The sequence below is a fragment of the Oncorhynchus gorbuscha genome, linkage group LG13 (assembly GCF_021184085.1).
Source record: "Oncorhynchus gorbuscha isolate QuinsamMale2020 ecotype Even-year linkage group LG13, OgorEven_v1.0, whole genome shotgun sequence".
Classification (NCBI taxonomy): Eukaryota; Metazoa; Chordata; class Actinopteri; order Salmoniformes; family Salmonidae; genus Oncorhynchus; species Oncorhynchus gorbuscha.
The window spans coordinates 45,490,723-45,516,262 of NC_060185.1; the positions used below are offsets into that span (position 1 = coordinate 45,490,723).

Here is a 25,540-nt window from a genome sequence, read left to right on the forward strand (position 1 = left end):
GAAATGTACTTCCCATTATGTCTTTAAGAATGACTCCTCCCAGTGTTCTCTGTTGAGTGATGTCATCCATTGTAACCAGGGGGCAAAGTGAGCAGTACTATTCCTGGGTGTTGTACTTACACGGCATCAGCTCTCGGCAGGACAGTGACATCCATAGGCTACAGAAATAGGTCTCAGCTAAGGGAACAACACCTCAGTCCAGGAGGCAAGTCTGGGATTCCCATAAACAAAGTGTTGAATGGCTGGGGGGTGGGAGTCTCAATACAGGGAAATCATTTTAGAATACATGCCAATCAAGTGGACATACAGCATTGGATGAGCTTGGTGGTTTGTTACTAACGCGATCATTTAGCAGACCCTTTAATCCAGAGCAACAGAACTGTTAACCTCGTCCCCGGGCTAATTGTGTATAGCAGCTGAAAGGGGAAGTTAAGCGGTATCTTTGTTTACAAGCAATGGGAGGAAGTGTTTGGTGAATGAGATTACAGCACGGTAAATATTGAAAGTGATACACATTCAGTATGTTAACCAAGCAGGAATTTAACCCATAGACCTGGTGTTGTTGGCACTATGCTCTAAGCCATAGACCTGGTGTTGTTGGCACTATGCTCTAACCCATAGACCTGGTGTTGTTGGCACTATGCTCTAACCCAGGGGTGTCAAAGTCAAATGGACGGAGGGCCAAATAAAAAATTTAGCTACAAGCCGAGGGCCGGACTGTTCGAATGTTCATTGAAAAATTTTTAAATGACGCATATAGTCTAGTGAACCTAATTGAACCTACTGAAAACCTAACAAATATATTCCAATATGATCAGATAAATAAAGCAATATTTTCTTATGGCTCTGTCAGTAATCTTTAATTTTCAACAGACACAAAAGACAAATTTCCTTTATATAAAAATCCCCATAACATGAACATTAAATGAAAGAAACCGGTATTCAAGGCACCATCAGTAGCCTATATTTTCTATTTTAGCAAAAGTGGGCTAAATTTACTTCAAAGAAAAAAACAATAATAGCAATTTTCTATCATCCACTCAACTTGGTTTTAAATGCCTTCACTGTACTGTACATATCAGAGATGACACGATCCCGACCCTGCAGCTGCAAGTTCATTGCATTCAGATGACTCGTAATGTCACACAGAAAAGCCATTTCACACAGAAACATTTCGTCTCGGAGTTGTGTTGTGTCTTTCCCTTTGCTGTCCAAGAACAGACAAATCTCCTCACGAAGCTCGAAACATCTTTGAAGCACCTTTCCCTGGCTTAGCCATCGCACCTCTGTGTGATAAGGCAAATCACCATGCTCCGTTTCTAACTCCGTCAGAAATGCCTTGAACTGGCGGTGATTCAAACCTTTGGCTCTGATAAAGTTAACTGTGCGCGTGATGATGCTCATTACATGCTCCATTTTCAAGGCTTTACCGCACAACGCTTCCTGGTGTATGATACAATGATAAGCTGTCAGCTCACCTGTCGCGTTTTCCTCTTGCATCTTTTCCCGTATCTTTGCCACCAGTCCGCTCCTGTGTCCACACATCGCAGGTGCTCCGTCGGTTGTCAAACCCACGAGTTTTTCCCAAGGCAGCTCCATCTCATTTACACATCTTGACACCTCTTCATACAAATCATGCCCCGTAGTTGTGCCATGCATAGGACGTAAAGCCAAAAACTCCTCTGTCACGCTTAGGCTGGAGTCCACTCCGCGGATGAAAATTGACAACTGGGCAATGTCAGAAATGTCGGTGCTCTCATCCACAGCCAAGGAATATGCAATGAAATCTTTTCCCTTTTTCACAAGCTGCTCTTTTAGATTGATGGACAACTGGTCTACTCTCTCGGCAATGGTGTTTCTGCTCAGACTCACATTTAAAAAGAGTTGCCTTTTTTCTGGGCAAACTTCGTCACAAACTTTAATCATGCAGTTTTTGATGAAATCCCCCTCCGTAAATGGCCGGGCTGATTTAGCGATCTCTTCTGCCAAAATAAAACTGGCCTTGACAGCAGCCTGGCCTTGTGATTTGGCTTTTTTGAACAGAGCCTGTCGAGATTTGAGGCCTCGTTTTAATTCCTCTGCCTTTTGTAGCCTTTGTTCCATGTCCATATTCTTGTTTTTGTCCGCGTGTTTCGTTTCATAATGTCGTCTCAGATTATACTCTTTCAGTACCGCCACACTTTCTCCACACAGGTTTTCCAGCTACCTCCGTGAACAAATACTCCGACTCCCACCTTGTTTGAAACCCCCGGTTCTCAGTGTCCACCTTCCGTTTTGCCATTTTTGATGGGTATCTGAAAGTTAATTTTACTGTGATGCTGACAACTGCTGTGCCAATAAATATTGAAATGAAGCAGCCTACTGCTCGGTGCGTCACCGTTGCATTGTGGGAAATGTAGTATTGGTGCGTGTAAAAGATCTGCGGGCTGCCGGCTTGCTGCAGTCTGCGGGCCGGTTCTAATAACAAATCAAGATCATCCCAGGGGCCGTAAAAAACCTTCTCGCGGGCCGGATGTGGCCCGCGGGCCTTGACTCTGACATATGTGCTCTAACCCATAGACCTGGTGTTGTTGGCACTATGCTCTAACCCATAGACCTGGTGTTGTTGGCACTATGCTCTAACCCATAGACCTGGTGTTGTTGGCACTATGCTCTAACCCATAGACCTGGTGTTGTTGGCACTATGCTCTAACCCATAGACCTGGTGTTGTTGGCACTATGCTCTAACCCATAGACCTGGTGTTGTTGGCACTATGCTCTAAGCCATAGACCTGGTGTTGTTGGCACTATGCTCTAACCCATAGACCTGGTGTTGTTGGCACTATGCTCTAACCCATAGACCTGGTGTTGTTGGCACTATGCTCTAACCCATAAACCATTGTAACCACGGTCTTCGACCATTTAAAGCCACAACACGGGGTGCCTATATGATGTAGATGAATGGTAATCAAATATATATGTGAAGATCTGTTTGCTCAACTAGCCGCCCAAATAAAAAGCAAGTTGTTTTATAACGTGAATATTTTTTAAATACGTACACAAGCATCCAGGCTATGTAAGGGCTATGTGCCTTGGCAGCACAATTTTAGACTCGTGTCTGTAATGAAAAAATAGAAAACCCATAACTGACTGAACATAAACACAACACAAAATACAAAACTAAAAGCCACATTTTTTTTCAAATTAATTTATATATATATATATATAATAAATTCATGTGTTTTGACTGCCACTGTTAAAAAGTACGACTCGTATCACATGTAAGTCACCTGTAAGCATAATTAAGAGCCTTTCTCATTCACCTGTTAAATGAACTGAAAACACTAAACAGGTCTTTTCAGCACCACTGTAATAGTACATTCTCTATATTGCATCAGAATATAAAAATATACAGATATGTTTTTTTTTGTTTGTGTGAAAACATTCTTCCCGTGTTGTTCAGTGGCATGACAATTGAAGGATGAACAAATCCATACGGACAAGATTGGGATCAATAGTGTGACTTCCTACGGGATCGTCCTTTCATTCACAGCACTTTAAAACATCAGTCGCAGCCACACTGAAGAAAATAACACAAGGTACAGGGCATCCTCTGAACACGTAGCACTCTCAAGAGGACAACCTGCCCCCCACCTTCAGAGAGGAAGATGCAGGACATGGAGAGAGAGAGAGAGAGCAGCAGTGAGAGGACAGAGTAGTACTGTACACAGCTGAACAGAGAAACTGGGATGAGACATTGCAGTGTGTCGGCAGGAGGGGGCACTCAGGTTTGTGTGAGCGGTGTGGTAAGAAGACTTTCTGACGGCTCCATATTGTTCTACTCCAACCTGTCAGCAGGGGGCGCTGCCGCAGTAACACAGTTCAGTTAATCTTCCACCGTGATGATGGTGGTAATACCAATACAAAAATCAACAAGAAAATCCCAAAACAAAAATTGAAACAATGTCTTTTAATATTGAGGCGATCTCGAACAAGAAGAGAAGAAGGTGCGGTCGGGGCGAGAGTTTGGTTTGTTGCAGTGCATTGAGAGGGACTTCGGAGACGATTGTTTTTTATTGCCTGGTGATGCTCCCCTATCTTAACCTAACACACATACTCTCTGAGACACACACACGCACCACACAAGCACAGGCCGACTCCTCCGACCACCCTGCTCTCCAAGAGCAGAGAGAGAGCAATGTGGCAGAGAGAAAAGAGAGTGAGGAGGGCTGGGTTGAACGGCAACTGCAAAGATGACAGATTCCTGTAGTGTTTCCATAGTCTGAGGGTGGACGTCCAGCAGTAGAAGTAGCCTCTCTCTGTTGTGGATGGAGTTGGGGAGGGGGGAGTAGTAGCCTCTCTCTGTTGTGGATGGAGTTGGGGAGGGGGGGAGTAGTAGCCTCTCTCTGTTGTGGATGGAGTTGGGGAGGGGGGAGTAGTAGCCTCTCTCTGTTGTGGATGGAGTTGGGGAGGGGGGAGTAGTAGCCTCTTGTGGATGTGATTAGTCCTAAAGGGCCTGGCTTTGCCCTCCTCCTCCTCCCGCCCGCAGTGCCCTCCACCTCCTCCTCCTCCCGCCCACCGCCCGCAGTGCCCTCCTCCTCCGGGAGGCCCTCACATCCGCGAGGAGGAGGCCAGCTCGTAGAACAGCACGTAGGCGTCACTGCTGCGCACTTGGCTGGAGGACATTGGCGATACTCTGTGAGGGGAGAGAGGAAGAGGGGATGCATGTGAATGAGCTGTAATGTTGTTGACAGTCCTAACAGTGCAACGAATTGACAATATCATTGAGAAATGCAATTATGTTGAACTGGGAACAGCCATATTGAGGCTCCCTTCCACTATTATGTCACAAAACCATGAAAATGGATGGTGTATTCAGACGGTTATTTTCTAACAAAAGGTACTTGTTTTATGGGCAGAGAGTGTTTAGAGTAACCTTGCGTGGGTACTATCATACTGTGCATTAAGCATAGAGAAGGATAAAGGAGGAAAGGGAGAGAATAAACAGGAGAGAGAGAACTGCATAATGAATGAGAGCGGAGGAGCAGGGAAAGAAGACACAGGTAGCTGCTGGGAGAGAGAGAGGGAGAGAGAAGCAGATAGGCTCTCACGAGGCAATGAGTGGGAGAGAGGTGAGAGAGGGAGGAGAAGAGAGGGGGAGGCGGAGAGAGGGAGGAGGTAGGCTACTGCACACTTGACAGAATTTAGGGGAGGTACTGTTATTAAGAAAGCAAGTAGCTCTGGGTGAATGGTATGTAGCCAGCAAGCAGGACAGACCGACAGACAGACTGACACAGGCTCTTCATGTCCTCTCCCTGACAGTCTCTGCTCTAGCACTCAACATGAGGCCCAGCAGATCATTTGTTAGACAGAGGTCCTACACTGTGGTGGTCCATTCTAAACAGCATCCTATTTCCTACTGTATAAAGTGGTGCACTACTGTTGACCAGACTAGTGATAAAAGTAGTGCACTATAAAAGGGAACAGGGTGCCATTTCAGATGTATGCAGTGAGGTGGAAGAGTGCTCGAATGTTCTAAACAGGAGAATTTCCAGTTCTAAGATTTCCAGTCGATTCAACGCAAATGAGCTCAGTTCTGAGCAGTATGGTTTGCTAGCAGAGCCTTGTGGGTAGTGTAGTGTCATAAAGGGAGAGGGAAAGACATACCTGGAGTCATTGAACGTGTACCATTCTCCCGAGGTGGGGTTGCGACAGTACGCTGTGTAGTGGCCACCCATGGTCGTGCCTGAGTGATTGGACACTGCGTACAGGTTATAAACTGCATTTACTGTGGGGGGGGGGAAGGGACAGGGGACAGAGAGGAATCAGTAGAACGCCACTGTGGTACCTCGACGGACGATTCTACCTGACAGACGATGGTACTCACTGCTGTTTTCCGAGGCAAACTCCCTGAGGTCCAGTTTCTCCATGGGGAAGTTGACAAATGTGGACAGTTTGCTGGTTCTCCGCGCTTCAGAGAAGCGTTTCAGATCTGGACACGTAGGTGGGTAAAGGACAAAACAGTGCAGGGAGGAAGTGTCTGTAAATACACAGAGACGGGGTATGGAACCTTGGGTGGGTTTCACATGAAGGTTGACATACATACATTAACACATAGGCAAGCCTCTATAGTAACAGAGAGCACTTCTAGGCTGGTCCCAGGTCTGTGTGTTTTAGTTGAACCATAACCAACTCCTCGGACTACAATTGTCTCATGCATGACGTGTTGGCATAAGCACATTATATACAGATCTGGGACCAGGCGTTAGCCAACTCCTCTCTCCTATATAACATCTAATGGGATAGAGTACTATCAGACCAACAGAGCCCACAAATATGAGCGGCTTGAGAAAGGATACGAAGCACTAAGATCTTGGGGAATTTCTGTACAGTGAACTTCTTTGTGCATCGTCTTCTGGCTTTACACCTGTAGCACGTTGGTTTTTCATCTCCGTCGAGCACATCCTCTTTGGTGAAGAGACTCACGCAGTCCATCAGACTAACTTCTCCGTAGCCCTTCTTGACACATAGACACAGGGCACATTTAGGCGACATAAAAACGCTCGGACTGTATGTGGGTCTGGTGAACGGTGAATGTGCAACACTGTGGGGAAGAAGCTGGTGTGCATTGTCGACACTGACCTTGGCGATGGGTAGAGAGAGATCCCAGAAGGGGTCAAAGACAGTGGAGCAGTAGCCACATGTGCTGCATGTCAACGAGCTCTTCAGCTGACCCACAAACAGGTCTGTGGAGGGCAGGGCAGAAAGGGACCATTACTACCCCCTCACACACACACACACGCACACACTCAGACACAGACAGACACACATGCATGCACGGCAGATTGGTGTTGCTTGCCATGAATCTTGCCCTGAAGGCAAAACTGAGCAATTTCCGCTAGATGGGCCAGCTGCAAAGTCAAAATTGCCTAGTTATATCATAAAAATGTATGATAACAAAAAGTAGCTTTTTGGTCTTCATTTAAGGTTAGGCATCAAGGTTAGTGATGTGGTTAAGATTAATTTGACTTTGTGGCAGTGCCAGCTAGTGACCACTCTGCAGAGCTGCCCCCAGGGAAAGATTAATGACAATAAATGCCAACCTGCGCACACACGCACTACATCAACAGACGACACATGACCAGGAAACACAATTTATTAACAGCACAGAAGCGTTACTCAACCCCTGTGGGTGTTGATGCGTGCCCTTACCCACTACTTTGCTGTCCTCTCTCTCCAGGTACTTGCTCCACATTCTATCCCCTTTCTCTCGGTCACTGTGGGAGGGACGACCGGACAGGAGAGGGTGTGTCAGTATTCATGCTCACTGCTCCCACGCCCTCCCCTCGTGTAAACCCACGAGGCGTCACGCCTCCACACCCACTGATGCGTACTAATAATATGGGACATGCTGCAGCCCTGGCTTTGTCCTACTCTCCCAGTTAACATTCTCTTGACCGCAGTCCCACGGTCGTTCACGGAGAGAGAAAGAGCAGGAGACACTCACGGCAGGTGGTCAAAGTCCTCCGAGCTGCCCCGCGGCCGCACCGTGACCCGGTTTACCTCGTTGTGCAGCCCGTCCAGCAGGAAGCGCAGGAACTCCTGGGCGTCCTGTTGGCTGGAGGGATGGACACGGACAGACAAAACACATTTTTGTTACGCACTGGAAAATCATCTACAATACCATTACTGATACAAAAGGTGTTGGATTCGGAGTGCCTCTGAAATGGCAACCTATTCCCTACAGATGTAGGATCTTAGGAAATGTCAAACTTTCATGCATTTGAAGTTTTAAAAACGCTTCTGAAGTTTTGTCATTTCCACTTTGACATTTCTGACTTGATTTTCCCTTACGAAAAATGTATCAACCTCTACAAACATGTCTGTTAATTATAATCCACACAATAATTCACATTTCCTGTTGCGGCAGAATTATTCTCCTGCTGTAGCAAACTGGCTCAAATTAAGATCCTACATCTGTATAAAGTGCACACGTTACACTAAGACCCATAGGGCTCTGCTGTTGTCAAAAGTAGTGCACTATATAGGGAATAGGGTGCCATAGGGCTCTGGTCAAAAGTAGTGCACTACATGGGGAATAGGGTGCCATATCACAGGTAGCCTTGGTGAATAGCTAGTTGAGGAACAACACATACTTGTATCCCACAAATCGGGGGGCATATCTCTGGATCTGAGTTTTGAACTCTGAGGGGCCGACCGCCTCGCTGCTCGAGGACGTCCACATGGTCTGGAGGAGCTTGGCAAATTCTAGAAGCACAACCAGGAAGATAGATCAGATTCCCTTGGAATAGGGGTAGACGTTGTAAAATGGGGGACTGGCTGGTAAATACTATGTTCAGCATTCACTGACAGCAGGGGACTTAGGCTAGCTGTCTCACCCTCCATGAGGGCCCCAGTGTTGGTGCGGCTGTTTTTGTTAAGGTCGCGTCGGTGGGAGTTGTGCAGACAGTAGTCCCGGAGGTTGTGCGTGTTGCTGAGACACTGCAGGATGGAGTTCATGAAGCACTGTAGAGACACACACACACACACACAGTCTTTAGAAGAGGGTTAAACACACACACTACCATGCTGTTTGTGGTGCAGAAAGTTACAGCTTCAATATCGAGATTGTTGAGAAATATATATTTTTTTTTAAATTCCTGCATACACAATAATTTGACAATTACGGTTTCAATGTTGAAGACAAATGTGCAGAGGTGAAATCGTGTCTGCTGAAGTTATTTTTAGATATTTGTTTGTTACATACATGCACGCATGGAGTGGCAGGTAGCCTAGTGGTTAGAGCGTTGGGACAGTAACCGCAAGGTTGCTAGATCGAATCCCCGAGCTAGATCGAATCCCCGAGCTGACAAGGTAAAAATCTGTCACTCTGCCCCTGGACAAGGCAGTTAACCCACTATTCCTAGGCCGTCATTGTAAATAAGAATTTGTTCTTAACTGACTTGCCTAGTTAAATGAACAATTAACATCACATGTTACACATGCTAGCATGGGGAAAACAAGGAAGAGCGGTTGAGTGAATGAAAGGTAGCAGGGATAGAGAGGGTGAGAGACGGTCAAGTCCCCCAGCCGGTGCAGAGTGCAGCAGAAACACTCTGATAAGGTTACTGTGCAAGTAGACAGTTTATTTTGGGACCCATCCGTCTCCCTGTTGCCTGGCAAATGCCCCCCTCCCCTGTCCCCTCCCCTCCTGTTTGTAGAGCCATGAGATGGCATGGCACATGCCCCCCTCCCCTGTCCCCTCCCCTCCTGTTTGTAGAGCCATGAGATGGCATGGCACATGCCCCCTGTCCCCTCCCCTCCTGTTTGTAGAGCCATGAGATGGCATGGCACATGCCCCCCTCCCCTGTCCCCTCCCCTCCTGTTTGTAGAGCCATGAGATGGCATGGCACATGCCCCCTCCCCTGTCCCCTCCCCTCCTGTTTGTAGAGCCATGAGATGGCATGGCACATGCCCCCTCCCCTGTCCCCTCCCCTCCTGTTTGTAGAGCCATGAGATGGCATGGCACATGCCCCCTCCCCTGTCCCCTCCCCTCCTGTTTGTAGAGCCATGAGATGGCATGGCACATGCCCCCTCCCCTGTCCCCTCCCCTCCTGTTTGTAGAGCCATGAGATGGCATGGCACATGCCCCCTCCCCTGTCCCCTCCCCTCCTGTTTGTAAAGACATGAGATGGCATGGCACATGCCCCCTCCCCTGTCCCCTCCTCCTGTTTGTAAAGACATGAGATGGCATGGCACATGCCCCCTCCCCTGTCCCCTCCCCTCCTCCTGTTTGTAGAGCCATGAGATGGCATGGCACATGCCCCCTCCCCTGTCCCCTCCCCTCCTCCTGTTTGTAGAGCCATGAGATGGCATGGCACATGCCCCCTCCCCTGTCCCCTCCCCTCCTCCTGTTTGTAGAGCCATGAGATGGCATGGCACATGCCCCCTCCCCTGTCCCCTCCCCTCCTCCTGTTTGTAGAGCCATGAGATGGCATGGCACATGCCCCCTCCCCTGTCCCCTCCCCTCCTCCTGTTTGTAGAGCCATGAGATGGCATGGCACATGCCCCCTCCCCTGTCCCCTCCCCTCCTCCTGTTTGTAGAGCCATGAGATGGCATGGCACATCTCAGCTAATGGAAATAGATTAGCTAAGGGAAAGTGTTTGTGATATCAAAACACAGCCCTTAAGCCGATGGCAGAGGATAGGACATGTGGATTACACTACTTTTTCGGTACACTGACAATATTCCACATTTATTACACAACACACATGAATAGAGGCCTAAATATAGTATAAATATGTGTGTGTGTGTGTGTGTGTGTGTGTGTGTGTGTGTGTGTGTGTGTGTGTGTGTGTGTGTGTGTGTGTGTGTGTGTGTGTGTGTGTGTGTGTGTGTGCACACCCAGGCCACTACTTACGGTATTTCCCAGGTTCCGTAGGCCCACCAGGCCCTGGGTGCTCTTGGAGTTCTGGGGAGGAGAAGAACACGACAAGGAAAACCATTTACGACAAAAGCCCGTGAGAGAATGTGATCTCTAAATGGCCCTATGGTGGAAGGACGTGTGCGATAAACATGGGGGGGCCCATGCTCGGAAAACGGGGGCCGTTCTACTGTAGGTTAGGCGACTAGAAACGCTGTAAGATGTAAAGATGGACATATTCTTTGTCGAACATTAGCCTGTTCCTGTTTCAATACAGGGGGAATCACACCGTACGCACCACCTCAGATGTGCAGCGTTCCCGACACAACTGAAAAATCTTTAAAAAGGCTTTAAAAGTGGATAACGGTCTACGAATGTAGAATAAGGGCTTTGTAGAAAAGAACATGACTGACGTCACTGCAGTTTAATTATATAAAGTTCAGTCGTTTTATAATTGAGTAGTAATGGAAATAATTACCAAAGCACCAATATGACTGTGGACAAAACTTTACATGAAGTACATATCTCTTTAATATGGAATGCAATGTGTTATGCCTCGTACTTTGAACATAAGTGAACACAAGGCCCCATCACAATGATACAGGCCCCACATTTAGACCGGGAGGAAGGGAGACTGGGATAGGTAGAGTACAGTTCACGCAGAGTCAGACAGGCCAAAAACCTGACACAATTATGCTTTTATGGGTTGATGTAGAGCACAGCGCTGCTGGGGCACAGGAGAGGGAACCCAATCCAGCATCCAGTGGACCTCAATATAACACTGAAGTGACCCTAACTGAAGCTCTCCAGCAACCCTCACCTGCATGTTCTGTTCCGGGCTGGCTCATATAGCCTCCCTCCCTAGTCTCTCCCCATGAGCGCAGGAGTGACCAATCACCACAGGACACACAGTGAAAAACAGACACACACCCATGTGCTCCTGGTGTCTGGGAGTTCAACCAGACAGTGTGTTCCAGTTATGAGAACACAAACTTGGGACGGGCTGTGAGCGTTTTACTATTACATAAAAAACCCAACGCCATCTGTCCCCCTTTCCCAACAGGATAGAAAAACCCATCCAACAGTTTAATTAACTCAGGATTATCTAAATCCTTCTTTCTCAATTCCAACGTAAAATAAAGTGATTTATTAGTCCGTGACCACACGAACAAAACATTTCCTATTGTCAGTTATTGGTATACAGTCAGTTCCTTGTAGTGGGTTGGTTCCTACTGTCCGAGACAATATATCTCATTTTCCCCCTTGTGTTCACTTCCCTTCATTTGAAAGGAATTGACTGGTATGATTCCTTTTGTAGCCCACCCAAATCCAATGCTTTTACATTTGTGGCAAGTAGTGTGCGAGTGTAGGCTACACTTCAGGAGGAAGGGCAGATTATTAGGTCGCTGCAAGGCAAGGATCATAAGGGATAATGCTCACAACAAACTCATACCGCTTTTCACCTCCAGAAGAGTTTTCCAGAATGAGCCCCATAACGTCACCATGTGCCGTACTTTGCTGAGTAATATCATCAGAGCCCAAAATAGCACCTTTCCTTCAGAACTGGCTGCCGCGTCCCCATTGGCTGGTTGCTGTCAGAGCGGTGTGACTGTCACTGCAGAAGTCATCCTGACAGCCTCTCTCCCAGAGAACGCTATTTTTACATGAACAAGCTAGAGGACAATATGACAAACGCACTTGGTCACACTCACAACATCTGGCACGAGCTTTAGTGTGACTTACTGATGAACTGACTGACCGACCAGTGTTCTTCTTTGGACTAGCAACAGATGAATCCGTGTCCCCCATTATGAAAATGTCTTATTCATTAACCTTTGAGGATAAACTTAGTTATAGAACACTTAGTCTTCACAGTGGTGTGACAAGCCCCGGCACATGCAAGAAGCCCACTGCATCATAGCAGTGCACTAATCACCTTGTGATCGGAAAAAGGTTGCCGGTTCAAACCCCCCGAGCTGCCTGCGGTGAAATTTGCAGAACAGGCAGCATTACCAGCTTCAATATCCCTGTATACTGCCCCTGTGCTGCTCCCAGCCTGCGTTGTGTGACAGCAACAAATGAAGAATATCTGTGTAAAAGGACCAATATTGTAGTCTCTGTCTGAATGCTAGCCGTGCAGGTCCCATGCTGTCTTGCCAGAACACTTCTAGGACCAGGCTATGTGGAGCGTTAAAACATGCCCAGCCACATCCATTACTCCAATCCATGATGGAGGCCATTCGGTAGTAGGCCGTGTTTGGTTCAAACTGTAGCTACAGTAGTCCAATCTCTCGTCTACAGTCATTCCATCTACAGATACAAACGTGGGCCCAGTTTTCACGTAACACAGAGACTGATTAATGAATTGCCTTGCACTCGGAATGTATTTACACATAACATGATTACTGCCACCACACTATCAATCCGAGACATTTGATTTCAATGTTATCTGTTGTTTTGCTGTTTTGGGTTCCGTGGCCCTTGGCCATCACTGACATCGATACCGAGCTGAACTACCTCATGATGAATCAGGTACAAGTTGAGCCCTGAATGGGTTGAATAGGCCTGGCCTGCCTGACACGGTTCCACCTTGCTCCATGGAATGCGCTATAATCATTAGCTGGCAGCGGGGTTGTGTTGTGTTGATGGCTGCTGGAGATGGAGAACAGCATGTTCTTACCTCCCTATGCCCAGCCCCTGCTGGGGGACAACAACAACAGCAACCCACCAACTGTCTTCACATGGAGTGACTGACCAGTCATGGACCAGTCATGGATGAGTCATGGATGGACCAGTCATGGGCCAGCTTAATCAATTGATATTTACATCCACTTGTCTCTCAAGACTATTCAAGACCAAGATAATGCACTGAAACAATAGCAACACGTTCCCAAAACAGGTTATAGAAAAGCCTCACAAGACCTAATATGAGCCATAGATAAAACATTTGAGGGACAAGCGAGAAGAAAAAAAAAAAGAAAAAAAAACTTCATTGTGATAGCCAGATACTAGCGTCTGCCACAGGCTTTCGCCTCATGAGAGCGAAGCCTGGGAGCCAAAGATAGGAGCCAGGCGCTTTCAGTCATGCCGCTCCGCTCCTTCTATTGCGTTTGTTTCCCCGAAACGTTCAATACACTCTCTCTAGGAGGAACCCCGGTTATTGAAGATGATCAATGAAGTGTCAACGTTGAAGGTTGTAATAAAATAGTCAATCATTAGACTACAGTGGGTGACTGTTGACCAACGAGTTATCCAGTCACTGCTAAAGCCATAAACACCATTAGCTCTTGTCAGATGATTTCAACATCAGTCTGAAAATAGACCCCTTGGCCAACAATTGTACCTTGATTTGTTTCTCTCTATGGACATGGAATTATGGATGAAAATAGCGAGAGGGTGGGACATATTGTCCCATACGATATTACAGATGTTGCATAATAAAAAAAAAAGAATACAAAACCCCATTCTAAATATATTCTGATACATTATATTACATAGCCGAGGCCTGTATCAAAGGCCTGCTATGGAGTGAGATTAATTTGAGATTGTATAACTAGTCTAATGACCTGCCAGAATACTGATCCTCCACAGAGGTTTAGCGGGGTTTAGGCTACTGCTGGAGTGACTGCAATGCTATATCGCTGTCAATGCCGTGTAGAAGAACCCCTAGTGCTTTTCATCCAGGAAACGCAACATCAATCCTAGATCCTTATTGATTAACAACACATATATATTAATGTAACTAATTCGCAGACAAACATTCGATAGTTTATCTTGGTGCCAATATATCCTCTCTTGTTTTTTAAAATGTTTTACCTTGGCTTGATTAATGAGAAGTCCTACAAAGGTTGACACCAGCACGGAGCTGCTCGAGCTTTTCCGCCGCATCTCTTGCTTCAAGAACGGGAAAACCGAGGCCGGGGGTTCTTCGGGTACGGTCACCGTGTATGACTGTCTCATGCTGGGCATGATGACTGTCTGATATAGTCGGCTACCGGTGTGTTCTGATGCTCTGCCGGTATCAGACAGATAGAGCCGGTGCGCTCTTGATTCACCGGGAGTTGCGATCGTTCTCCTGATATTCTATGTCGCAGGATCTTTGAATGAAAGTGTAGCCTACGTTACGAATATATCGGTATTTTTGCTCGAGCTTGTTCGTTTCCTTTTTGCGGTTGTCATGAAAAACCGAGCCATTCATCTCATCTACACTCGATTTACAAGCGATATATACCAGACTGACACTCCTGATATCATGAAAAAACACATACACAATACATGAATGAAATAGTTTCGCAATGAAAACAGACTGAGCAAGGTCTTTTTTCTCCCCTATATATTTCAGAAATCGAAGACCTTGAGTATACGCAAATCAAAACAATTTCACTCGTGCAGTGTATTAATCACCGGGCTGTTTGAGAAGTAAATGACCACTGCCTCTCCATCGTTTTTACAACCCCGAAGACACGCCTCTTTTCGGTTTAGTTCGACAGACGTCAGCCGCTGCCACAAACCTCTCCGACGTCAAACACCATCAGAGTGGTCCATTCACATTTCTACGAATTACGCTTATGCTTATTACTCGAATGGTGCTTCCGAGGACACCCGTGGAACATTCATTCCCGTTGTCCATACATCAAGCAGAGATACAACACATTCACGGTCGAATAAGGCTTTTCTGAAGGGGTACTCAGCGTGAGACCCATTCATTCAACGCAGGACTACATTTCAGAGGAGTACAGTATATTACTACTGTACTACAAGCTCATAATCTGTTAGGCTATTGACCATGGCTGTAATAATACATCTCTTCATACAGTTGAAGTCGGAAGTTTACATATACCATAGCCAAATACATTTAAACTATTTTTGCACAATTCCTGACATTTAATCCTAGTAAAAATTCCCTGTGTTGGGTAAATTAGGATCACCACTTTATTTTAAGAATGTGAAATGTCAGAATAATAGTAGAGAGGATGATTTCTTTCAGCTTTTATTTCGTTCATTATATTCCCAGTGGGTCAGAAGTTTACATACACTCAATTAGTATTTGGTAGCATTGCCTTTAAATTGTTTAACTTGGGTCAAACGTTTCGGGTATCCTTCCACAAGCTTCCCACAATAAGTTGAGTGAATTTTGGTCCATTCCTCTTGACAGAGCTGGTGTAACTGAGTCAGGTTAGTAAGGCCTCGTTGTTCACACACGCCTTTTCAGTTCTGCCCACAAATATTCTACAGGATTGAGGTCAGGGCTTTGTGATGGCCACTCCAATACTTTGACTTTGTTGTCCTTAAGTCATTTTGCCACAACTTTGGAAGTATGCTTGGGGTCATTGTTCATTTGGAAGACCATTTGCAACCAAGCTTTAACTTCCTGACTGATGTCTTGATATTTTGCTCTAATATATCCACATCAATTTTCCTCCCTCATGATATCATCTATTTTGTGAAGTGCACCAGTCCCCACTGCAGCAAAGCACCCCCCACAACATGATGCTGCCACCCTCGTGCTTCACAGTTGGGATGGTGTTCTTTGGCTTGCAAGCCTCCCCCTTTTCCCTTCAAACATAACGATGGTTATTATGACCTAACAGTTCTATTTTTGTTTCACCAGACCAGAGGACATTTCTCCAAAAAGTATGATATTTGTCCCCATGTGCAGTTGAAAACCGTAGTCTGGATTTTTTATGATGGTTTTGGAGCAGTGGATTCTTCCTTGCTGAGCGGCCTTTCAGGTTATGTCGATATACAGTGGGGCAAAAAACTATTTAGTCAGCCACCAATTGTGCAAGTTCTCCCACTTAAAAAGATGAGAGAGGCCTGTAATTTATCATATGTACACTTCAACTATGACAGACAAAATTAGAAAAAAAATCCAGAAAATCACATTGTAGGATTTTTAATGAATTTATTTGCAAAATATGTTGGAAAATAACTATTTGGTCAATAACAAAAGTTTATCTCAATATTTTGTTATATACCCTTTGTTGGCAATGACAGAGGTCAAACGTTTTCTGTAAGTCTTCACAAGGTTTTCACACACTGTTGCTGGTATTTCGGCCCATTCCTCCATGCAGATCTCCTCTAGAGCAGTGATGTTTTGGGGCTGTTGCTGGGCAACACAGACTTTCAACTCCCTCCAAAGATTTTCTATGTGGTTGAGATTTGGAGACAGGCTAGGCCACTCTAGGACACTGAAAAGCTTCTTACGAAGCCACTCCTTCATTGCCCGGGCGGTGTGTTTGGGATCATTGCCATGCTGAAAGACCCAGCCACGTTTCATCTACAATGCCCCTGCTGATGGAAGGAATTCACTCAAAATCTCACAATACATGGCCCCATTCATTCTTTCCTTTACACGGATCAGTCGTCCTGGTCCCTTTGCAGAAAAACAGCCCCAAAGCATGATGTTTCCACCCCCATGCTTCACAGTAGGTATGGTGTTCTTTGGATGCAACTCAGCATTCTTTGTCCACCAAACACGACAAGTTGAGTTTTTACCAAAAAGTTATATTTTGGTTTCATCTGACTATATGACATTCTTCAAACCAAGCTGCTTACCTATTGCAGATTCCGTCTTCCCAGCCTGGTGCAGGTCTACAATTTAGTTTCTGGTGTCCTTTGACAGCTCTTTGGTATTGGCCATAGTGGAGTTTGGAGTGTGACTGTTTGAGGTTGTGGACAGGTGTCTTTTATACCGATAACAAGTTCAAACAGGTGACATTAATACAGGTAACGAGTGGAGGACAGAGGAGCCTCTTAAAGAAGAAGTTACAGGTCTGTGAGAGCCAGAAATCTTGCTTGTTTGTAGGTGACCAAATACTTATTTTCCACCATAATTTGCAAATAAATTCATAAAAAATCCTACAATGTGAATTTCTGGATTTCTTTTTCTCATTTTGTCTGTCATAGTTGAAGTGTACCTATGATAAATTACAGGCCTCTCATCTTTTAAGTGGGAGAACTTGCACAATTGGTGGCTGACTAAATACTTTTTTGTCCCACTGTAGGACTCGTTTTACTGTGGACATAGATACTTTTGTACCCGTTTCCTCCAGCATCTTCACAAGGTCCTTTGCTGTTGTTCTGGGATTGATTTGCACTTTTTTTCACCAAAGTACGTTCATCTCTAGGAGACAGAGCGTGTCTCCTTCCTGAGCAGTATGACGGCTGTGTGGTCCCATGGTGTTTATACTTGCGTACTATTGTTTGTGCAGATGAACGTGGTACCTTCAGGCGTTTGGACATTGCTCCCAAGGATGGACCAGACTTGTTGAGGTCTACATTTGTTTTCTGTGGTCTTGGCTGATTTCTTTTGATTTTCCCATGATGTCAAGCAACGATGCACTGAGTTTGATGGTAGGCCTTGAAATACATCCACAGGTACACCTCCAATTGACTCAAATCATGTCAATAAGCTTATCAGAAGCTTCTAAAGCCATGACATCATTTTCCGGAGTTTTCCAAGCTGTTCAAAAGTACAGTCAACTTAGTGTATGTAAACTTCTGACCCACTGGAATTGTGATACAGTGCATTGTAAGTTAAATAATCTGTCTGTAAACAATTTCTGGAAAAATAACTTGTGTCATGCACAAAGTAGATGTCCTAACCAACTTTCCAAAACTACAGTTTGTTAACAAGACATTTGTGGAGTTGTTGAAAAACAAGTTTTAATGACTCCAACCTAAGTGTATGTAAACTTCCGACTTCAACTGTAGATAGCTTCACAGAGGAAGACTTAATTCTGACACCTGCAACTCAGCCACAGCACGAGGTTTTCAGGCTATTTTGAAGGTCAAACGGTGATGCCTACAGTATGGCTCTTCTGTTCGTTGTGGTAGATGGGGAGAAACATCAGGATCAAGCCTTTTTTTGTAAATTCCTAGTAAAGAAGAGCTCCTTCTCTGCAATGTGAAAATTCTGCTGAAAGAGAATATGGTAGGCCTAATATATTTGAGCTACATTCAGTACCAAAAGGTGAAAAGTACAAAAGGTGAGGTTTTACAACATGGTACAAACAGATTGTAGGGTAGAACATGGAACAAATAGGATTAATTGACAAACCATTGTCAATTTCCTGTTAATCAATAAAAATGAAAAGTGCTGACTTGACACCCTCTGTAATAAACATTTAGCACCGTTAGTTCTGAACTCTCACCTCATGAGAGACAAACATGTTTGCTTGTTTACAGGCTTCAACACTCAATCTTGTTGCTCACCCCTCTTGCTCAAAGTCTAAAAATACCCAGATTCATTAGGACTCAAAAAGGGAGTGGGAAAATACAGATGCCTTTATGCAGCTAAGATTCCATCGGTCCATTTCAAGTTCACCACCTCTCTTAAAACCTAACCAATGACATAGGCATTAGAAAAGTACAGAGTCCCCGACACAGCTAATTGTATTTGCAATGATGTTGCCTATTACATTTGAGGAGATCAGAATGACATTTCCCCATACCAGTCACACATAGAACAGCGGTCTGCTAAGAAAGGGGATTGGTAGACAGGAGACGATATGAAGAGGGTCTAAAACCTCGTCAGCCAATCAAGTGAAGTCAGCCTCAGTCAGAGTCGGATAACGGCTGCAGAGAGTAGCATTAGGCCTAGCGCGAACAGCAGACCGCTGCCAGGAGACCTGTCTACCTATAGACTACCTAGACTATTGCCTCGATTCCATATGAAATGATCTACTAGATAGGTCTACTGAAATATAACAACACTGCCATAGATTATGGGTTAATGAACCAAAACTGCTTTCATGCTGCCACAGCTACTTCTTTAGCCTTTGGGCTTTCGAAATGTCTTCCTCTGTAATTGTGCTTCTGATCTAGAAGGAATCTGACATTAAAATCCACATGTCCTACCAAAAGCATCGCTGGCTGTGACATGACTCATGCTCATCTGAGCTAAATTGTACCGGAATAACTTTATTAAAAGCCGTGATCATTGCGTCTGTCGCCGTAATGTATGTGTCGTCTACGACCACATTCTGTTTATGGTGTCTAGGTCTGTAAGTTGTTATGTCTGATATTTGTCTGAAACATTTGTTCCCCCTACAACTGCTGTCTAGTCTGAACCAGGACTCTTTTGAAACATACATTTGATCTCAATGAGACTAACCTTGATAAATAAAGGTTCAATAAAATAATCAAAACATGAATGTGAGTCAAGAGGAGAGGTATATTGTTGTACATACTGGGTTTCATTGAGGTGATGTGTAGGCTAAATGGGAAAGAGAGAGAGAGAGAGAGCAGTATGTCCTCGGCTCAGTCTTGTGACCTAGCATGTGTACACAACAAACAGCCAAGGAACACATTCCATTACTCACCAGGCTGAGCGTGTGTGTGTGTGTGTGTGTGTGTGTGTGTGTGTGTGTGTGTGTGTGTGTGTGTGTGTGTGTGTGTGTGTGTGTGTGTGTGTGTGTGTGTGTGTGTGTGTGTGTGTGTGTGTGTGTGTGTGTGTGTGTGTGTGTGTGTAAAACAATCCCACCTTGAGGGGAGATGCAAGAAAACACAGAGCCTAAAGGATAGCAAACTATAAAACACAACAAAGAAATCCATTTTTGTATTTTGACTTCTGAGATAAAGACCTGGTTAGCTAGGCAAATCATTACACATTTGATCAATGAACATCTGCCAACCACATTTCCTAGATAAGGGCATGTCAAGGAGATTAATTTGTTTCAGTAAACGCCCAAATTGGTTCGCACAACCAAAAGGAAAGTAATACCATGGTTCAGCATAAAGCTAGGCTAGGCTACCTTTCAAAGTTCGGAAACTAGGCTAAACCCAACAGTCACTCAAATACAGAACACAACATTAATGGAAAGGACTTTGTGTTTCTGTTGATATTTAGGCTCCTCATCATTCTGCGGGCACTGACTGGAACGGAACAGAGGAAAAACGCTTTGAATGGTCATCGTTGCACATAAAATACCAACATCAAAAGGCCTGCTGTTCTCAGTGCCAAGTAGAGTACAGAGATACAGTTTGGCTACACACTGAACTGTTTGAAGCCCCTCCCCAAGGCTTTAAATTCAACAGCCAACCAGATGTGAACGTTAGGCTACTGTTTGACATCATGGGCAGCTTGCTGAGTGGTAGACCTATTTTTCACGATCCCGCCCTCTAAAATCCTCGGAATTAATACAATGCCTAATGAGTTCTGGGTAATTGTTTTCCAGAGGGCTCAGTATTAAAGCTTTCACACAGACCAGACTGGCCAAAGCATTATGCTACTGTATCGGACTGAACTAGGTGGCAGACTGGCAAAATATTGTTGGTTCCACGGGAGTCTAGACTTAGGCTAAAGCAACCAAGAGACAAACGACAGACAAATTTCCCCCACGTGTGATAGGCTGGCATCACTTATGCAGAGTTGCGGACACATAATGGGAAGCCGGGGGTCCCATCAGACAGGAGTTGTACAATGGTTCTGAAAGTGTGTTAGTACCTGTTGTAATGACCTGGCCACTAATTCAGCCACCCAAAACTCCTCATAGCCCTCTGAGGTTAAGGGAAAAGGGTTGCTGTGCGATTTATAGAACATAGTAGGCCTATGTAACTCAAACTTAGCGCTAAGGGTGATAAAGAAGTAGCCTAAAAGCTAGGTTTTTAAAGCCCAGGCTTTTCCACCCCAGACTATAGTACAGTATGAAGACAGAACAGTAGGCTGTGCATGAAGGTGTAGCACTACACAGCGTTATTATTACTGTGTCCAGGACTGTGCCAGCCAGCTCGCCCCGGGTCAAGAGATAGGATGATGGAGTTGACTTTACTGCCAGGGCTATTTCTAGGACCACTGTCACGAGGGAGTTTAGAGTTAGATTCCACCACACCAGTGATTTGGCATTGAAAATGAGTTTATGGGATTTGGTGAAAATAACTGCGCTATTATTCTCAGTGCCACTTCTAATGTCGATGGCATTGTTCGTTGTAACTAGGAGCTGTGTATTGGGGTCGTATTCATTATGCTCCAAATGGAAGAAAACTAACTGAATTAGGGAGGGAGTACCTGAACTTGACCGATAAGAAACGCTCATTTTCTTTTTTTCCGTTGCAGAACATTTTGCTATAGTGTGCCTTAATGAATACAACCCAGGGCACTGGGTAGTGTGCAACAGCTGGAGCAGGCACCCCTGAGCTTTAGGATTAAACCATTTGCCTGGCCGTGCCTGGCTGGATGACATAAAATGGCATGATGTGAGATCAGGATGGCGTCACAAAACTGGAAATTCCTTCACAATGTTTTCCCATGGTTCGTCGGTCAATCAGCTTTGTGAGGCTGAACACACATCCCACGCAGTAGGCTTATGTGGATCGACTCCCAAGGATGCGCAGTATAATAGGCATGGAGGCCTATTTTACAATGCCGCTTGCTAACAGTCACAGGAGGTGGCACCAAATCACTCGTCATCCTACCCACTTCTGACGCTCTTAATTAGGAACGGTTTCAGTTGACTAGGCATCATCACAGCCGAATACATCGAGTTTACCTTTGAATCAGTATCTGTGAAGGATCTCGTTGTTACTCTGAGTCTGGACCCTGATCTCTCTTTTGAGGAACATATGAAAAACATATTTCAAGACCAGCTTTTTTCCATCTTTGTAAACATTGCAATAATCTGAAACTTTGTCCAGAAATGATGCAGAAAAACAAATCCATGCTTTTGTCACTTCAAGATTAGACTACTTCAATGCTCTACTCTCCGGCTACCTGGTTAAGACACTAAACTTCCGCTAGTGCAAAATGCAGCTGCTAGAATCGTGACTAGAACCCCAAACTTTGATCTTACAGTAATTATTCCTGTGCTAGCCTCTCTACTGTCTTCCTATTAAGGCTAGGGCTGATCTCAAGATTTGACTGTTAACCTACAAAGCATTGTATGGGCTTGCATGTACTTATCTCTCTAATTTGGTCCTGCCGTACATACCTACACGTATGCTACGGTCAATAAGATTCCTTATTGCTCCTAGAATTTCTAAGCAAACAGCTGGAGGCAGGGCTTTCCCCTTTAAAGCTCCTCTTTTATGGAATGGTCTGCAGATCCATGTGAGAGACGCAGACTCAGTCTCAACCTATAAGTCTTTACTGAGGACTCATCTCTTCAGCAGGTCCTACGATTGAGTGTAGTCTGGCCCAAGGGTGCAAAGGTGAACAGCAAGGCACTGGAGTGACGAACCACCCTACTCTCCACTAGGAATCTTATTACGGGTGCCGAGCCACTATTTTGATCGCACTCTCCCATTCCGTCGCTACCAGAGCGCATCTTGTCATGCCAGGCCTTTTCCGCTATACTCAATTCCCTTGGGTGGGTTGAGTTATTGATGTAATCATCCGGTCCGGTTTTGCGACCCCTCAGGCTCGTGCGGTGGGGAGAGATCTTTGTGGGCTATACTCAGCCTTGTCTCAGGATAGTAAGTCAATTGTCTGTTGATACCACTTAAATTGCGACTGCCCTTTGTGATTTGGCCTCGGTTTAGATTTGGTTCATTAAGAAATGGTAGTGGCCATGACTGAATTCAAACGTGAGTTTCAAATTATTTTGCCAATTGGCTTTAGCCAGCTGGTGTGCGACCGTGGCAAAGTTGGTTTGACATTGGATAGCCTATCTCCCTGGGATAGTTAAGGACCGTCAATAAATTACACAATGTAAATTAGACAATATTTTCATGTTTCACACCTTTTATTTTTTTCATTAAATGCTTTCAATATGTGTATATGAATTTCTCCAATTTATCATTGGTTTAAGATTTTTAGGTCATTGAAATTTTAACATATTGTTCCATGTACATTGTGTAATTTACCAATGGTCCAAATTATCCCCATAGGCAGCTGCAGTCCAAATCTATGAATACTTGTGTGCTGCAAGCTGTGGGCATGTGGGCAGGATTGTAACAGACCCAACCTTCATTAAAGTTGTGATGCAGTCACGACCACAATTCTCACAGAACTCTAAAAATGATCTTATTTTCACTTTGTAGTACATTTTGACAGTAGAATAAATGTTTGACTCACATTGATGCCACATGGGCTGTTTTCTAAATGAGAAGTTGGTGTTTAGGGGCAGTTGCTCTTTAAGTGGTGTGGGGGCTTGCTTTGGCAAAGTGGGTGGGGTTATATCCTGCATGGTTGGCCACGGGTAACTTTGAACGGGGCTACAGTGTCCTCCGGCACGCCCTGTCTCGGTCCCCAGTATCTATGCTGCAATAAGCCAAAATTATTGCCACCCTTGATAAAGATGAGCAAGAAATACAGTATAAAATGAATAATACAAATACTGAGCTAGATTGTATTCTCCAAAAATGTATATTATTTTATACTAATACAATTGCTCAGAGAAAGATTTTGTTAACAAGTAACACATCTAAAAATGATAGGGGTCAAAATGATTGGCACTCCTGTTTTTAATACTCTAGCACCCTTTCCTTGCAAGGATAACGACACTGAACCTTTTTTCTCAAATGTTTTATGACATTGAAAGGATCTTAAGACCCTTCCACCATACATGATCTTTCCAGATCCTTCATATCCTTTGTCTGCGCTTATGGACGGCCCTCTTCAATTCAAATCACAGGTTTTCAATGGGGGCTGAGATGGTCATTGCAAAATGTTGATTTTGTGGTCAATTAACCGTTTAGTTGTGGAATTTGATGTGTGCTTGGGGTTATTGTCTTGCCTGAAGATCCACTTGCGGCCAAGTTTCAGCCTCCTGGCTGAGGCAACCAGAGTTTTGGCTAAAATGTCCTGCTACTTTGTAGAGTTCATGATGCTGTGAACCTTAACAAGGGGAAGGGGCTTTATAAAATACAATTGATTGATTGATATCATTAGCTCGGTTTCCCTTTAATTGGTGACAGATTTTCATGTGAATATTCAAAATGTTCCCACAATAGATGTTTCCATCAAACTGTGCGTGATGACGTAGTGCACATGAAAATAACTTCTGCAGTTAAATTCCGATGTACCGAATACAAATTGCATTTTAAACTCTACCAATGGTTTTGTCACAAAAACTGTTATTATAGCAAATGTGCCCACTCTGGTTTTGGCACCTGCACTCTAGCCAGCAGCTCGCAGATCAAGTGTGGGAGGCTACATTATGATGAGATTATATTGGATAAGAGCGAGATCATTTGATATTTGTCAAATGGCAGCCATGATTCGATCATCATGTCACCAGAATAAGAACCTCAGTATTTATTGGAAAGGAGTATCAAGATCATCATCATGCACTTTCACCACCCTGTGGAAAGTTCATCAATGAAGTTCATTTGTAGCCTAACAAACTGCATGCTTTCCCGAGTCACAGTGGGAAGACCACACAACATGCCATCACGTGACTCAAAACCTGTGTTTGAATACCCATACTATCAAATCATTATTTGTCACATGCGCCAAATACAACAGGTGTTTACCTTACACCTTACAGTGGAATGCTTACTTACAAGCCCTTAACCAACATTTTCTTTAAAAGTAAGAGATCAGAAAAATAATAATTAAAGAGCAGCAGTAAATAACAATAGTGGGGAAAAGAGTCAATGTGTCAATGTGCGGAGGCACCAGTGTCAAGGTAATTATGTAAATGTAGGTAAAGTTATTAAAGCGGCTATGCATAGACAATAACAGAGAGTAGCAGCAGCATGGGGAGGGGGCAATGCAAATAGTCTGGGTAGCCATTTGATTAGCTGTTCAGGAGTCTTATGGATTGGGGGTACAAGCTGTTTTAGAAGTCTCTTGGACCTAGACTTGGCACTCCGGTACTGCTTGCTGTGTGGTAGCAGAGAGAACAGTCTATGACAAGGGTGGCTGGAGTCTTTGATCATTTTTAGGGCCTTCCTCTGACACCGCCTGGTATAGAGGTCCTGGATGGCAGGAAGCTTGGTCCCGGTGATGTATTGGGCTGTACGTACTACCTTCTGTAGTGCCTTGCGGTCGGAGGCCGAGCAGGTGCCATACCAGGCAGTGATGCAACCCGTCAGGATGCTCTCGATGGTGCAGCTGTAAAACCTTTTGAGGATCTGAGGACCCATGCCAAATCTTTTTAGTCTCTGAGGGGGAATAGGTTTTGTCATGTCCTCTTCACAACTGTCTTGGTGTGCTTGGACCATGTTAGTTTGTTGGTGATGTGGATGCCAAG

General features: G+C 44.8%; 1 protein-coding gene across 5 annotated transcripts in view; it reads right to left on the bottom strand.

Annotated features, from left to right (window-relative positions):
- Nucleotides 1-3,177: 3,177 nt before the first annotated feature.
- The window catches only part of LOC123992988 (ubiquitin carboxyl-terminal hydrolase 2-like), a 43,425-nt gene continuing 21,062 nt past the window's right edge, over nucleotides 3,178-25,540 (bottom strand). For 2 of the 5 annotated variants that reach the window (XM_046294696.1, XM_046294697.1), the window contains exons 4-13: nucleotides 10,401-10,451; nucleotides 8,379-8,505; nucleotides 8,136-8,247; nucleotides 7,487-7,597; nucleotides 7,192-7,256; nucleotides 6,622-6,725; nucleotides 6,339-6,498; nucleotides 5,867-5,971; nucleotides 5,647-5,767; nucleotides 3,178-4,675 (exon numbers count right to left, since the gene is read on the bottom strand). In XM_046294696.1, coding sequence (XP_046150652.1) covers nucleotides 4,591-4,675; nucleotides 5,647-5,767; nucleotides 5,867-5,971; nucleotides 6,339-6,498; nucleotides 6,622-6,725; nucleotides 7,192-7,256; nucleotides 7,487-7,597; nucleotides 8,136-8,247; nucleotides 8,379-8,505; nucleotides 10,401-10,451 — 1,041 coding nt within the window. In that variant the 3' untranslated portion in view covers nucleotides 3,178-4,590. Of the gene's footprint in view, nucleotides 4,676-5,646; nucleotides 5,768-5,866; nucleotides 5,972-6,338; nucleotides 6,499-6,621; nucleotides 6,726-7,191; nucleotides 7,257-7,486; nucleotides 7,598-8,135; nucleotides 8,248-8,378; nucleotides 8,506-10,400; nucleotides 10,452-14,219; nucleotides 14,795-25,540 lie in introns of those variants that run through there. The other 3 variants (XM_046294700.1, XM_046294699.1, XM_046294698.1) reach the window with 3 other exon arrangements.